Source organism: Helianthus annuus, chromosome 13 (genome assembly GCF_002127325.2).
Source record: "Helianthus annuus cultivar XRQ/B chromosome 13, HanXRQr2.0-SUNRISE, whole genome shotgun sequence".
NCBI classification, from domain to species: domain Eukaryota; kingdom Viridiplantae; phylum Streptophyta; class Magnoliopsida; order Asterales; family Asteraceae; genus Helianthus; species Helianthus annuus.
Window position 1 is genome coordinate 82,628,301 of NC_035445.2, and position 17,053 is coordinate 82,645,353.

Below are 17,053 nucleotides of genomic sequence, written 5' to 3' on the forward strand. Positions count from 1 at the left end.
CACGGACCGGGATGTTAAGGTCCTCAAAAGCAAGAGAATCCCTCTTGTTCGAGTTCGTTGGAACTCCCGACGTGGCCCAGAGTACACCTGGGAACGCGAAGACCAGATGACAGAAAAGTACCCCCAGTTATTCGGAACCAATGCAACTACTACTGAGGCTGAAGCTACTACTGCGGAATTTCGGGACGAAATTCCAAATCAACGGGGGGATGATGTGACACCACAGGAAAACCAGTAAACGATACAACTTACCTAGCTTCCTCAGTAACCGCATGCTAAATTTCGGGACGAAATTTCTTTTAAGTTGGGGATAATGTGACAACTCGAAATTCCAAGATTTCTATTTCGCATTTATTGCACGTTCTTGTATTGTTTAGTTGATTATTTGCACAATTAATTGCTATGGAATTATATACGTTTTGATGCAACGAATCGTATTGTGTGATTGTGCATGGTTGTTTGTTAATTGTGAAAGACTTGGTAAATATATGAACTTGGTGGTGAAACTATGAAATTGTTATGAGATGGTGTACATGTGTAAAATATGATACTTAGGGAGGTAGAGGGTAATTAGTGAAATCCTAGAGATACTTAACCCTAATCCCTTTTCACTAATCATTTGCACACAAAAACCAAAGCACGTACATTCACTTTCTCTGGCAATCATCATCACCAAGATATTCATCACTCTTGATTCCTCTCCTTCTCTAGAATCATCCAAGGTAATTGTGTAATCATTGTTTATTGGTTGTTTGATTGTTATCAATGCTTGATTCTTGTAATTCTTGTAAACCCTAGTCTTCATGTGATGGTTCTGTGTTTTTGATTTATGTTGATTAGTGTGATATGAAGATGATTCATCGTATAATCCATTGTCCGATGAATTAGATGCATGATATGATAGAACGCTTGATTGTTGATTTGGTTTCTTCTATGCAAAAGTAAAGCAATTAGGGTTTTGGATCGTATGAATGCTAATACATAACTGATGTTCACGTGAATGATGTTCTGCTCTCGATGATTGATTTACTTGTTGTCTGAGTTTTGTACCTGATTGATTGTCTGAGTTTGTGAATGATACAAGTCCGACTTTTAACATGATGATAAGGTCCGACCTTTAAACTCAAAACATAGTCCGAGCTCTTTTGGAAAAGAGATATGTCCGAACTCCTTAACACACATATATATATATGTCCGAGTTTTATAAGCAACATGAGTCCGAGTTTTATGCTTAAAAGCCTTAGTCCGACTTTTGTTTAAGACACATATTATCCGAGTTTATATGATGCGCATTAGTCCGAACTTTTAATTAAACCAAGCACGTCCAAACTTTAATAAAATGTGAGAGGTCCGACCTTTATAATTTGGTGCCAAGGTCCGAGTTTTGACACCCCATCTTGTGTAGTCCGAGTTTTGGGAGTAGCCTTCTATGGTCCGACTTTTAATCTTTCCCCAAGACTCTATCCGAATTTTAATCCCCCCCACACTGTGTCCGAGTTTCATAGGGGGTGTGAGGGTCTGAGTTTTGTGGCCCTGCTTCCTCTTGTCCGACTTTGTGAAGTAATGCCATGCCCGAGCTTTGATTTAAATAAATGTTGCCTGAGTTTTAAGTTGTTAAGTATTACCCGACTTTTGCAAGACATGCACTAGCCCGAATTTCCTTGCAATGATACGTAGTATGACTTTTGTTGATGTCATTATAGTCTGAGTTGCTTATGATGTTTACAAAGCTGAATTCCGAACCCTGTATGACACTGTATGTCACCATATGGCACGATAAGGCATTTTACGTCACCGTAAGCGTACTGTATGACTCTGTATATGACTGTATGCGGTTATGTGATACTGTCTGATATGATGCTACATGTTACTGAATAATACTGCATGTTAATGTGTGATATGATATGGTAAGACACTGCTTGAACGTCAAGAACTTGTAAACCCTAATTGAACGTCAACACTTATCTTGGATTTATGTGCAATATACCTTAGGTCGTGAGTAACGGACTTAAACATTAATTAATCCTAGAAGCAATAACATACCGAGCAAACCAAGGTGAGTTCACACCCTTACTAAGGCATGGGATTCCCAAGGGCTTGGGAATGGGATTGAAGGAATGAGATTGACTAGATTCGTACATACACTGTTACTAGACTACCATACCATCGTCCTCGGTTGTGCAGGACACATACGTAAAACCTACGTATACATATGCTACTCGCTATCCTCGGTTGTGAAGGATACTCACGTAAAACCTACGTGAACTTATACTCACTACTGCCTCGGTTGTGTCAGGCACTTACGTAAAGCCTACGTAAACCTCCGCGTACCCCTATCCTCGGTTGTGAAGGATTACTTACGTAAAACCTATGTAAACTTGTACGTATTACTGTTCTCGGGATATGTAGAACACTTATGGTTACGAATAGTCTAGTGGATATACAACATGGGAAGCCCCCACCAATAGAACGTACAATCGGCCCAGTGGAGCCACATGTTACATACGAACTTACTATTACGCATTTACTTTCTGTGAACTCGCTCAACAAGTTGTTGATCCTCTGTTACATGCCTTGCAGGTCGTTAGATTCATGGAGCTTGCACAGGGAGGAGCTGGTCGTTGCGGGCTTGGATCATGATTGTCTTGATAAACACTTTATGACATTTGATACATTATTACGATGGGTTTTATTTACACGCTTCCGCTAAACAATGATAACTTACTTATGTTTTTGGAACACCTTTCATATGGATTTGGTTTGGTTTAATGGCAATTACTTTTACTATATATATTGTTCTATATGATTGGTGGCTTGATCCTGGTTAGTCACGCTCCCAAGCGGTGATACTCCGCAGGTGGAGTTTTGGGGGTGTGACACACCACATAGCATATAACACCGTGGCGGGTAACCAACGGCTATACTTTTATAGTTATAGACATAATGCCGGGTGTACGCCTACACCCGGATGTCGAGGTCGTGGCCATTTCATAAAATGATACCAAGGATATCCGGGACATGGTCATTAAGCCCCAAAAGGCGTTAAGCCAACAAAAAAAGTTTTAAACGGGTCACATCGATAATACCCAACTACAAATGAGTTGGGGTCAATTGCCCGACCAAGCGGTATTTTAGATACCGTAACCCAAGCCCGTATAACGGAAAATAAGTTAAAAGTATTTACCTTTGCAAGTATAGTCCTTAATTGATTAAATCACAGATATCTTTTACTGGGCTCCTATTCTAGAACGAAGGTTTTAAAATAACCTATTAGAATCCTAATGGGTCTTTATATTAGCCGTAGCCTAGACCGGTCAGTTTTAAAGGATAGATACGGTTTAATCGCGTGAAAGGCGAAAACCGGGAATGGAATGTGATTCTGACCCAACAAGTTTGAAGGCTTGTTTTATATGGGTTTAATATTCACATTCTGGATTTTGGGGTCAAAACAATATGGTTTGACCTGTATCGGCTAATTTATGTAAACTAGTTACATAAGCCGAACCGTGCGCGCAAAAAGGCGCAACGGGTAACCGTAAGAGTCCTACACTGCTTTCCTAAGTCAATATACTTTAAAGAGGTTGTGGTATCAGTAAGATACCTTCCATAATGCCCGTAACAAGTTTAAGTTGATATTATGCCACGTAGGGGTATTTTGGTCTTTTTAAAGATTAAAAGAAGGTTTTTAGAGTTCTACAGGAAATCTGAGTTTCCCGAACAGTTTATAAAGTCTAAAATACTTTATTTATTATTTAAAATCAGTAGCAACTGGAATTGGGTCAAAAGACCTTGTAGAACTCAAGTTATGGCCGAAAAGGGCATATTCGGTATTTACCGAACCGTAGCCATAACCGCAGGTTATGAGCAGGTTAAAAATAATTAAAAATCTTTAAAAATCCCAAAATATTATTTTACAACAGTGAGGAAAAGGTTTGGTGTCGAAATCTGGGTTTAGATAGGCGTTATGCTAATTGCGCTATTTTATTACTAAAGTTCCGTAATTTGCGCTATTTAGAATAACTCTTATTCTGGACCTCGGATTGACATGAAATTTTAGGGACATGTTTAGAAATCAGTAACTAAGGTTATGATTCCTTCACGTGTCCGGAATTCTCGTTTTAATTTAAAAAGGGCGTTACGGTCAACTTTTAAGCAATTAACGGAAACGCGTAAAAGACTCGAACAAACAACGAACCGGTCACAGAGGGTTATACCATCATGTAACCTGGTCCTAAGAGAGTTCTAAGGCATATCTAAATCGAACTTTAACGGGTCAGAACTGAAGTCAAAGCAAAAGTCAAACTTTTGCGATATTCGGCTCCGAACCGGGTCAATATAGCAAATGGCCGGATCAAACAAGCTTAGACGTGTTAATATACTTACTATCATGTTTTATGAGTGTTAAAACAGGTTGCATACCATCTACATTACAGATTATATGTAAAATCGCAAAATAGCTTTCTGTTGACTTTTTCTAAGCATGTTTGACTCGTTATTTGAACTAGTTAGAGTGGTGATCAGAGGGAACCCTTTTAGGGGTTTATTACCCACATAAATACCAACACATAACTATCTTTGATTCGGTAAATCACTGGATCATTTGTGATTAACCGTTAAGTCAACCGTTAGTTGCGACGGATTGACTTTTAAGCTAAAACTAAGCAAAAACTAAACCACAAAGGGTTGAACAAACTTACAGAAGCTCTATGCACGAAATGTGAAGCTTAGAATGAAGTATTGAGCTCCAGAGATGATCAGAGATGCAAGAGAAGGTGTGAGGAATACTTGTTGCTCAAAGTGGCCTTTTATAGGCATTTTAGATCATCAAGATCATCACAACAAGGTCTAGCCATGCTCCTTGATCATCAACATGTGTCCTATAGTGCTAGGGAATGATTAGGGGTTGCCCATACCTCTGGGAAACCCATACATTAATGTTCTACCGCTTTAAACAGCTAACAACCAACTTTCTATCGCTGGGCATCGCTTACGGACCGTATGGCTTGGGCCTTGCGGTCCGTAAGCCTGTGGCGGAGACAAGCTTAATCTTTCACCCCCTTACGGTCCGTAAGGCAGGACCTTTGCGGTCCGTAAGGGTTGTTTTTAAATCTTTTTAAATCTTTTGTAATGATTAATGAAATCTTCGGTAATTAATAACCTGACCTTTCGGGTTTAAAGGAGTAACTTTGCGATTTGGCCCTCGGTTAATTACAATTAAGGGCCTCGTGCCTTTTACCCGTATTGTTAAGCCCCTGGTTAGTTTAATTATTATCCGGAAAGCCTTAACTTTCATTGTTGACGCTTTTAACCCCTCTCGTACGAATTTGATCATAACTTTCTCGTTTTAAAACGGAACTTCGCGAAATTTATATAGTACATTATAGTGAGCGTATTTTACTGTTACAAAGCCTCGTGTTCGTCAAAGGGTCACTCAGAGGTATAATTAAACATGTTGACACAGTTAACCCCTGCAGCTTGTAATCTCTCACTTTCTTCCGCGTTTCGCTTCCGTACGATCCATGATTTATTCGTTTGAAGGTATGAGCATCGTTTTAGGTTTTCTATACAGTATATTTACCCTTTGTTAGCATTTATAACCCTCGAATTTACACACTTTCAAGGTTTGTCAACTTTAGTCCTTTATTTCATATCTAATGCCACGTGTAAACTAATGACACGTGTTAACACATTATTGGACACAAAATTTCGAGGTGTTACATACCACCACCACCAGCACAGCCTACCCACCACCACCACCACCACCACCCCAGCCGACCCACCACCACCACCACCACCACCACCATAGCCGACCCACCCCCACCCCCACCACCACAACCACAACCCCAACACCACCACCACCACCACAGCCTACCCACCACCATCACCACCCCAGCCGACCCACCACCACCACCACCACAGCCGACCCACCCCCCACCACCCCACCACCACAACCACAACCACAACCCCAACACCACCACCACCACCACAGCTTACCCACCACCACCACCACCACCACCACCCCCACCCCCACCACCACCACCACCACCACAACCACAACCCCAACACCACCACCACCACAGCCTACCCACCACCACCACCATCACCAACCCAGCCGACCCACCACCACCACCACCCCCACCACCACAACCACAACCCCAACACCACCACCACAACCTACCCACCACCACCACCATCACCACCCAAGCCGACCCACCACCACAACCACCACCACCACAACCACCACCGCCACCACCACAGCCTACCCACCACCACCACCACCAATAACCCAGCCGACCCACCACCAGCACCACTACCACCACCACAAACCGCCAAAATAAAACCACAAAAGAACAAGGGTAAACAAACCTTGAATATTCCGACCATATAGACCGATACGAGAGCAAAAACTATGCGAGAGACGCGTGTGGTCCCCTTCCGGATTGTCATCGTGTGGCCCAGAACTCGTTCAAAAAATAACCATAAAAGGAAGTGAAACTGAACTTCAATGAGACCCGTATGGGTCAATGACAGGCATATGCAAGTGGGGTGTCATAAATGTCCTGTCAACTTTTCAGAAAAGGTAGGTGGATATGGGTCTCATCGGGCTATACGAGGCATATGGGCTGAAAAGTTGTCAGGATCCGTGCTCACCATACGCGCGTTTGAAGTGTATAAAGGGTATACTATAACCAATTTATCAGCTCCTGTACAGGAGGATAAACTAGTTAAGGCTTGTGTGTTCTATGCGAGTTGTGCGAGTTCGAATCCCGGGGGAGGCCGGTCCGATACAGAAGGACCCCTCCCTTTTTATTTGACATTTTTTTATTATTCATTTATTTATATTAATTATAACAATAATAAATAATAAACAGTAATAATAATAATAATAATAATAATAATAATAATAATAATAATAATAATAATAATAATAATAATAATAATAACAATAAAACCCTTAATTAGCAACAATTTAAAAAAAAATTATAAAAAAAATTGTTGCGTACACTATGTTTCACGGATGCTACACCTAACACAAGTCAATAACTTCTTTTTGTCGAGTTCTATTACTACGTAGTAACGCCCTACCCTGTGCAATACGAGACATGTACATTGTCTCCCATTCCATAGCTTCCATACTTCGGTATATATTCCAAAGTCCATTTGGTACTGGCATCGGGTAAACCTGCGGTCCATCGAACATCGGCAAGTAAGTTTGACAAACACCATTGCTTAAATGTTGAACAATCACCCCAAATTTTTTGAGCCACCAACAACCCTGTGTAGGGCAACCACATCCAACATGCCATAGGTGCAGGTTCAACATTTAACCAATTTATCGATCGATAAACATTTTCGTAACATCCCTTGTCCAATGATTTGAGTATATGGCCCCAACGCTTTTTGTTAATGAACATCTCGTTGAGTAGCTCTTGGCGGACCCACTTCCACTCTTTCTGGTCATACCCCAAACCCATAGCTATGGATCGAAACCCACAGTTACCGTCCGGCTGGGCATCTTCGATATGTGTTATGTATCTCCGATAGCTAGATGGAAGCCAATCCTTAAAACGCTCGATCACGTTTTTGTACCTATAATTGGCAAAAAAAATAAAAAACTAAAAAATATACGTATGTACCTGTGCCCAGCCAACAGTGGAAAGTCTTTATCTATAATCGGAAGTGTATTTTTGTCTTCTTTGTTTTTATTTGAACGACTACGTTGCACATTTGGCTTTGAGTGTAGTCGTTCCTCTGTGATTCGGGTTGTTTATCTTTACGTCTCGCAAGGTCTTCATTCTTTTGTTGTTTTGCTTTCGTAGTTGGGCGGCCCCGCGTATCTTGTTGTACCTCAGGCGGTTGATGGTCAGTCATACTTGGATTTAACACCGCTTTCATCTTCGACAACATACTTTTTAACACTAGAGGTGGCTGCGTATGTAGTTGCTGTGTGAGTTTATCCATTTCCGCCTGAATATTACACTCGTCTTGATTAAGTTCTTCTGTCGAAAAATCAAGTTTTGTCCAGAATTTATCTATCGCGGCAAGTGGAATTTTGCAACCTGTTTTTCAAGAATCATTGTTAAAACATAAAGTATAATGATGATTATATTATATGGATCGAAGCATATGTTATAGTTGTTATGTTACCTGTATTTTCCCACCACTCCATCTGACAAGCACATGGCAACCCACAACCCGTAGAAAGCTGGTGGCCACAAGTCCCCCCTCCGGCCCTCAACACATTTAGCTTCTTCCTCTCGACAACCAATAACTCTAAGGCTTTTTGGGAAACATTACCGCGTAGGTTGTCAAAAAATGGAAATCTGTGGTCCCCCATTTGCACAGACCTGCTCTCCTCAAAACTAACTTTTATTTGTATCTTTTGTGACTCTACAACTTTGCCAACAAGACACACAAGTCTATGGAGCGAGTTGTTTGGCCCTTTAATGTATCTCTTAAACTTAGAATGCTGGCTTTCAACTCTGTTGGTTGTATGTTGACCAAAATTGTGGACTGTGTTAGTCCAAGCTGAAACGAACTTTTCTTTATAATCTTTCAGCCACACATCATACAAATAATCTAGAACATCTGAAAAAAAATTGAATACAATGAGTTCTAATGTTTGTATGTATATATGTATGGATGAATGTATGTAAACTAATATAATATGTACCTGATAGTCCGTCATTAACCAGTCGCGTGAAAAGCCGCTGAAAGTTATAATTGTATATCGTCGGAATGGGAGAATTACACAGTCGAGACCAAGACAGCTTGAATATTTTCCAGTCTTCATCCGTAAATTTTGCCCGACAGTGTTTTAGAATATTCTGTGAGATGTGCCACCTACATAGCAATTTGGAAGCTTTTGGGAATACTTTATCGCAAGCATTCATCAAAGCTTGATCCCTATCTGTTACAATTACACGTGGCTCCATGCAATCTACCAACAATTCTTTGAGCTTCTCCAGGACCCATAAGAAGTTATCTTTTTTTTTTTCTTTAGAGACAAATGCATGAGCTACACAAAAAGACTTGTGTGTTGATGTCACACCCACAACTTGAATAAACGGAAGCTTATACTCATTCGTCTTGTAGGTAGCATCAATCATCAACACATGTGGGAATGCACGCCACATGTTGTACGAGTCCGGATGAACGAAAAAAACCTCCTCGACCGCGTTTGTGGAGGGATTCACTCTAGTGAAATAAACGTACCTTTCTTCTTGCAACATGCTCTCCAATATCTGCATTGGAGTTCGATCGCCGTACATTTTTCGTTTAATCTTTTTAATCACATTTTGTACATCTTGTAGAATGCACACGCTATGTGGGTACTGATTTCTTATGGTTAAATGTATATTTGTAGGCTCCATGTTTTGCAGATAAAGTCTCTCCACCAGTGATTCTTCGTCTGGGGTCAGCCTTCTAGCAAACGCGTGGCCCTCGAGATATTCAGCAGGCTCATGGTTGTGAACGTTTTTCTTCTCCACAAGGCTCCAACTACCACTACTTGAGTCTAGTTTCCCTATCAGACTAAAAGGACAGCCAACCTTTTTGCTATTGGAACGCCGAACGGATGCTTTACTTTTGGGTTCGCCGCCACGATCGCATTGCAATCATATCTTCACTGTCCTTGCTGACGCACCTTCGCCTTTTTTCCTTGTTCGTTGGGTGACAATGACGTAACCTTTCGCAACTTCTCTTTTGTATACCCAATTTTTCAATTCTTCAAGTGACCCAAATACCTCAAAAAAAAGGTTCATTAGAAATCCACATAAATGAAATTAATATATTAATTTGTCGAAAAAACAATAAAAAAACTCGGGTTCAACATCGGGTTCGGGTTAATATGTATGACACATTTTAGGGTTTGTATGAAATTTCGTGTCATACATTTTCTATTTTTAATCAGTATACATGCCGCGTTCGTGTTCGTTCGGTTCATTTACAAGCCTAACTAATCTATTTTTAACAAAATATTTCACCAGAACATATATAATATTTCACCAAAATGATAACGAAATTGGGTTAATATGTATGACACAATTTCGGGTCGGGTTCGGGTTAAACATTTTCTAGATTTCTCCTACCTAATAAAAATTATATACATACGAATAACACGTATTGTAGGTCCGGCTAGGGGAGGATCTAGTCGCCTAATCCTTGTGTACAAACTAACCCGGTTGTGCGGAATCCAACCGAGATAGCAAACCGAGATCGAACACGACAAAGATAAGCACGAGATACAAGACACGCACTACAAGAAAACTGGGTTTTTAGTACACGCAAAAGTGTCCTAAAATGCTATTTTATAGGACCTTTCATTTAATAGGACCAACGGTAAAAGCGTTTCATGTAAAGGGGTCGTAATAAGTCCCAGAACTAAAAAAGGGTCCTAATATCTCAAATAAGATTATCAAACCAATTTTATGGTCGTGTAATATGTTTTTGAACAACCAAAATAGTATCCTAATAAAAACATATTAGGACACTTTTATTAACATGTGCTTACATACTTTTAATCTTTTGATACACTTACAAGCATCTTTAGAAATTAATTGATAGGACCCTTATGATGTAACATTATAGCTAATTTAGTACCAAGAAAAGGGTCCTAATATACCAAATAAGATTATGAAACCAATTTTATGGTCGCATAATATGTCTATAGACAACTTAAGTAGCATCGAAAAAAGAACATATTAGGACACTTTTACAATGTTCTAATATGTGATTACCTACTTTTAATCTTTTGATACACATACAAGCGTCCTTAAACACTACAAAAAAATGTCATTTAGTGGCATTCAAAATGTGTCACCAAATACATAAAAAGTGCCACTAAAGACACTTGTGTTGGTTCAGTTTTGTTTGTGCGTGAAGGAAAACAATATAAACATACCTGTCACCGCAGACAGTGCAGAGGAGAATCCAGTGAGAGAAGACGACATGGAGTTCGACATCTTTGTCAAGGTGATCTGGTTCCTCCTTAGGGTGCTAACTGATGATGGGGACATAGAAACCGAAAAGGGTATCGGCTGTAGGAGAGGGAGGTCGAACATTATGATGTTATGGATAATAGGGTGTCTGATTGTGTAACTGAGTAACCCCTTAACCTCCACATAAGTCTCCTTATATATGCACCCAAGAGGAAACCCTAATTAGTTAATAAGGGTAATTGGGCCCATCAACAATTACCAACTAATTATTTAATAGGATTGTTATATATTTTGATCTATATAATGTAAATGATTATAATGGCTACTAGATTAAATATAAAATAAATATATTTAATCTTACATTCTCCCACTTAGCCGAGTAATCATTTACTATGAGTGTTAGATAAGCCTGATCAGGAGTTAACACTCATTTTAGCCTTAAACAAGTACTATAGCAGAAAAATACAGCCGTTGAATCATTATGCGACTCAGGACCCCCATTAATCATACTATAGCCTTAATTTAAAACCTAATCGTTATGATCAAAATACGCGTAAGCCCTTTGTTTGATTTGTAACTATATTTGTCTATATGCCATTATGCTAGCTTGACATATTCTTAGAGACATACAAAATCAAACTGATGAGGAAAATTAACTAATACTTAGTCATTCATAGTACGATATGCAATTGCGCACGACTATTAATTAATACCCGTCTATGAGCTCTCTTAATAAGACTTATGGGTAATAGCCCTTCAGTTATAGGATCCTTAAGCATATCATGAATGTATTCGATACAAAACTTAGTTTCCTCAATTCGTTCATAAACGAATAATTAATTGCGTATCGAAACTTAATGCAGCACCTATTGAACTGTTACTGTTCAAGGATTTATGGTAGCTGACTTTATCACACTAATTCTTCAAAACATTAATTATATGGAGTTAATAAACTTATGAGTCCACTGATAAATTTCCAACAACATTTAGTGACTATATTATGTCGTTATAACTTAGGTTGTTAATATCAGTGCATTATGACTCCTCCATAAAATAGGGTTTTGTCTGCTGACATAAAGATATACCCGAAATTACATTTTATCATCTTTGAATATCTCAAAGGTAGAGTAATAAACCGGTTTTAATTCTCACTTCTTCTTTAAATTGTAGTCTCTCGTTTCTTTTTAAGATATTGTAATACTCCATTAGATGCTACACATTAATCTAGACATATCTAGTGTGTTGCAATGTGAGTAATATCTAAAACGAGTATAGACTTGAACTTACATAAGGCTTCCAATTAATGAAGCGTAACTAAATAATCTCATTTATCCTATTATCCTCTTAAGGAGAGCAGTATTGTTTGTTACATATGTAAGGACCCATTTAATGTTAAACTTATGGAACGAAACTAATATCCCATTTGGTCTATCTCAGTACGTTATGATATCTATTACATAAGAGACATCTCTGAGATCTATTATATCAAAGTTTGTGTTAACAATGCTTTGACTTATGTAACATATACTTGTCAAGAGAATATCATCTATATAGACAAGTTTATCTTAGTTGCTCCCACTCATCTTGAGGTAGGTTCATTAATCCACTTGATTCTTGATGAAAATAATTACGTTAGCTTTTCATCACATTATGATGTTTGCATTAACCCATACATGGATATTATTGGCTTACAAATAAAATGTTCTTTAACCTTCAGTTTAAAACTTTAGGTTGTTATCTAATGAACATGTAAATGTGTCAGCCATTGTTAGAGAAAATTCTTTTAATGTTCATCTAATGTAGCTTTAAACTATTATAATCTACTAGAACAGTGATGATCCTCAAAGAAAACTTTGATAATTTATCTCTTCCTAAGTATGACCTTTGACAATCAATCATGCTTCTTAGTGTCTTAACGCTTATATTAGGATTTGATTTATTTATGAACACTCTTAGGTAATTCAATCAAAACCCAAACGTTACACGAACACATAAAATCAGTTTTACTAGAAAACTGTTTTATTCCATTTAGAAGATTGACTGACACTAATGGCTTAATTAGAAGAGATAGGATCAGTAAACATTTCCAAAATCCATTTCAACTTCATTAGGGAGGTTACGTAATCATCAAAGTTAGTAGGTTTTTAAACCTAGATGACCTCCTGAGTTGATTATTGGGTTTTAAAAGTTTCAGCTTTATGGATTAGCTCTTGGTTTGGTTGCTATCATTTTCATTCTAAGTTTTGTAAGAGTTGGTGCAGTAAGGTGTACAAGAGGTGTAATCGGAGTTAAATTCGGAGTGAAATTTAATGACACTCTTCCCCCCGCCTCTTGTATTCCTTGCAAATCATGATAAGGACTGTGACTGCTCCCACTAACCTTGAAAATCTTTAGGAAATCTTTAGGAACTCAGCATGCTTATGGTCAATATTTAACGACCAACAAATTCTAATAGAGAGAACAAATTAATGACGTTAGTCGTTGTGATCTCTCTTGTTGAGGATTACGTTAGTTTAGGTAAGAAATCTAAGTGTGCCCACAATTAAGCAACAATGAAACTTTTGTAAGAGTAGCATTAGGTTTTAAGGAGACAAGTATTGATGGAACAGTGTCGTGATGGAGCGGTGTCTTGTACAAGAGGTGTAAATTTAGGTAATGTAAAATTTTCACTCCCCCACCTCTTGCAACTATTGCAAGTTATTATTAAGACACTTAATGCTCCCACTGATCTTTAATATCTCTAGAATGCTACAAGAGAAGTTTCAATGAGCTACGTGACGTGGGAACCTATCACATATATGTTAGACTTTTATTTGATTTCTTTAATGTCCAGATATCAGAAGAAACTTTAGGGACATATCTAATAAAATCTTATTAAGTATATATATGAATAGATTTCTTCTAAGACCGTGTACCATATGCGACAAAATTTAGATACAAGTTGATAGTCTGTTAAATGATAAATGAATTATGTCTGAATATTTCATTTGGAATAAGTTCCACGAATGTCAATGAATGACTTATGATGGACCCATACTTATTCCTTAAGCCAAGTAATATTTAGGGCTTTAACATCATGATTTAAATCACTTAAAATGAGATTAGATGGAAAAATCATCCTCATTAACCATGTCATGATTTCTCATGAATTTTGGTTCTAATGGATGAAATTTATAAGTCTCATTTTCCTTTTGTCAAATTTTCATTAGCATGATGGCAAAAGTTGTGAAAAAGTAAGGTATCATCTAGTTTCATCTTAGTAATGTTTCAATCCAGATATTTAGAACAAATAAGATGAGAGTTTAAGGTAAGTGTGACTTTATGTTGACTATGCAAACCTCACAATCTTCATAACATTGCTTAATTATGATACTATATGCTGATTAATCTTCAGAACATATAAAGTATCGAAAAACGTTGTTGGAAGATTGTTCATTATGGTTCTTATAGTCTTAACATTTAATTTTGTCACTAACTCTCATGTTAGTTATTTGTCAAGTTCTGGTAAGGAAACGTATGGAACTAGAGTCAACTAATCATGTGTTAATTGGAATATTAAAATTATCAGACTTAAATATCATTAGTAAGTTACTATCTAATTAATTCATCCAACTGTTCTTTAGAATAATGGATAGTCTCGTTGCTTATGCCTAGTCTAATGACATAATTATGCAGTGAGATTTTCCCTTGAAGAACCTTAACGTTGGGATTAGCACTTGTAATTTGTCTATGGACCTTAGAACAATCCTCTCTTAAGGTTTTAGTGGTTGTAAGGTGAATAACATCTTATTTTCCAGTTTCAAACATTTATTTCTATGTACATATGTTGCTTATCAACACACTCGTTATACTTTGGTATTTTTGAGTGTTATAGCTGATTTATAAGGCATCAAATTGTACAAGTGAAAATCTTAGTATGTAATGTACTGGAAAAATGTACTCATTTCCATGCGTAAGCCCTTAACCTTATGGGTCATGGTATTGTACATTGTTATGTATTCACATATACCACTTAGCTTTATGATTTATAATCTTAAATAAAGACATGCACCTTAGGAGTTCTAGTGATTATTCCACAATTATAGATTAGTCTTAGGAAAGACTTAATCCGGAATAACCTTTTAGTGATAGCACTTATTCTTGATTATCATAAGAGACATCATATTCGATTTATCCTAATCATCATGCTCTACTTTTCTTCTGTAGTGCTTTATCAGAAGAGAGCAATAGAATTATCGTGTCTTAAGAGATAATCAAAGATTTAATTTTAAGAGCTAATTCTTATAGAAACTTGAAATAAAGCAAAACATTTTAGATTCAAGAATTATAGTGGATTAGATATAGACTTATAGAAGAAAATTATAGTGAGTAAAATAATGGGTACTAAGAATAAGGCAGACGAAATGATCATAAAAAATTAATTGAGGATCATTAATATAAGGATCATTATGTGAAGAGGTTGTGATATGTCTATTACTAACATCAAAATAATAGACTACTTAAAGTTCTACTTAAACGAAGACAAAACAGCTTTGGCCAGAAGTGTAATCATTTAAGCATATGTGCAAAGTGGTTGCAACAAATCAGCTTTGGCCAGAAATTGAGACAATCACTTTAGTTATGCACTTGTTGAGTATGCCATCTATGAATGAATTAAATCAGCTTTGGCCAGAAATTAAGACATTCATGCTTATGATGCACACACAACATAGCTTTCGTAATACTTGGATGATAAGTAGATGCATCAAGTCAGCTTTGGCCAGAAATGATACATCAGAAGCTCATTCAAGTAAAGCCATTTTGGTTTTGTAAAACATTATTTGATCCTCATAAATTAACTAAGTAATTACAAAAACCAATCATTTAATAGCAAATTTTTTTTTTTTAGTTCACATTTAAACAGCTTAAAATAATGAGATTGCGAGTCGTAACCACGATCTCGACTAATGACGTTATGGTTGCGAGTCGCAACTACGGTCTCGACTAATCACGTTATGGTTGCGAGTCGCAACTACGGTCTCGACTAATCACGTTATGGTTGCGAGTCGCAACTACGGTCTCGACTAATCACGTTATGGTTGCGAGTAGCAACCTCATGGTCTCGAGTGATGACGTAATGGTTGCGAGTAGCAACCTCATGGTTGCGAGTGATGACGTTATGGTTGCGAGTAGCAACCTCATGGTTGCGAGTGATGACGTTATGGTTGCGAGTAGCAACCTCATGGTTGCGAGTAGCAACCTCGCTAACAGCTGTTAATTGTGATATCATAACCGAAAATTCGAAAATTGAGAATTGTGATATAGTTTCCAATTATAACATTGATCTATTTTATCATAAAATTTCGAAAACATAATTTGTTTATCCTTTTAACAGATTTCGAAAAAACTTAATAGACAAAATTAGATCAAAATTAGGGAAACATTTAACAATTCAAATCACATTCCAAATCATAAAGGAAAATTCGAATTTTGACTAAGAACATTATGAACCCTAAATAAAAATTACTCAAACATTCATCCGAAATCTCTGAAATATTATTACACATTTAAACATATTGATTTCGGAACAGTAAAACTTCATGAACATATTCATCCGAGATCCATGATTCATGATTCAGATCCGAGATGATATAATTCAGATCCGAGATGATATTTCGGATGATGATGACGAAAAATATTATGGTTTTATAATTCTGTTTTCCGGATTTATTCCAGATTTCGGATACAAAACAGAACCGACTAATCAACATATGCTCTGATACCACATGTTGGTTCAGTTCTGTTTGTGCGTGAAGGAAAACAATATAAACATACCTGTCACCGCAGACAGTGCAGAGGAGAATCCAGTGAGAGAAGACGACATGGAGTTCGACATCTTTGTCAAGGTGATCTGGTTCCTCCTTAGGGTGCTAACTGATGATGGGGACATAGAAACCGAAAAGGGTATCGGCTGTAGGAGAGGGAGGTCGAACATTATGATGTTATGGATAATAGGGTGTCTGATTGTGTAACTGAGTAACCCCTTAACCTCCACATAAGTCTCCTTATATATGCACCCAAGAGGAAACCCTAATTAGTTAATAAGGGTAATTGGGCCCATCAACAATTACCAA

The 17,053-nt window shown here is 37.5% G+C and overlaps 1 protein-coding gene across 1 annotated transcript; it reads right to left on the reverse strand.

Moving 5' to 3' along the window:
* Positions 1-7,082: 7,082 nt before the first annotated feature.
* Positions 7,083-9,764, reverse strand: LOC110901144. Its single transcript, XM_022147989.1, has 5 exons — positions 9,647-9,764; positions 8,675-9,526; positions 8,149-8,589; positions 7,727-8,060; positions 7,083-7,590 (listed from the first exon to the last, which is right to left on the reverse strand). Exons 1-5 carry the CDS (start codon positions 9,762-9,764, stop codon positions 7,083-7,085), a joined length of 2,253 nt encoding a protein of 750 aa, XP_022003681.1.
* Between the last annotated feature and the right edge of the window lie 7,289 nt (positions 9,765-17,053).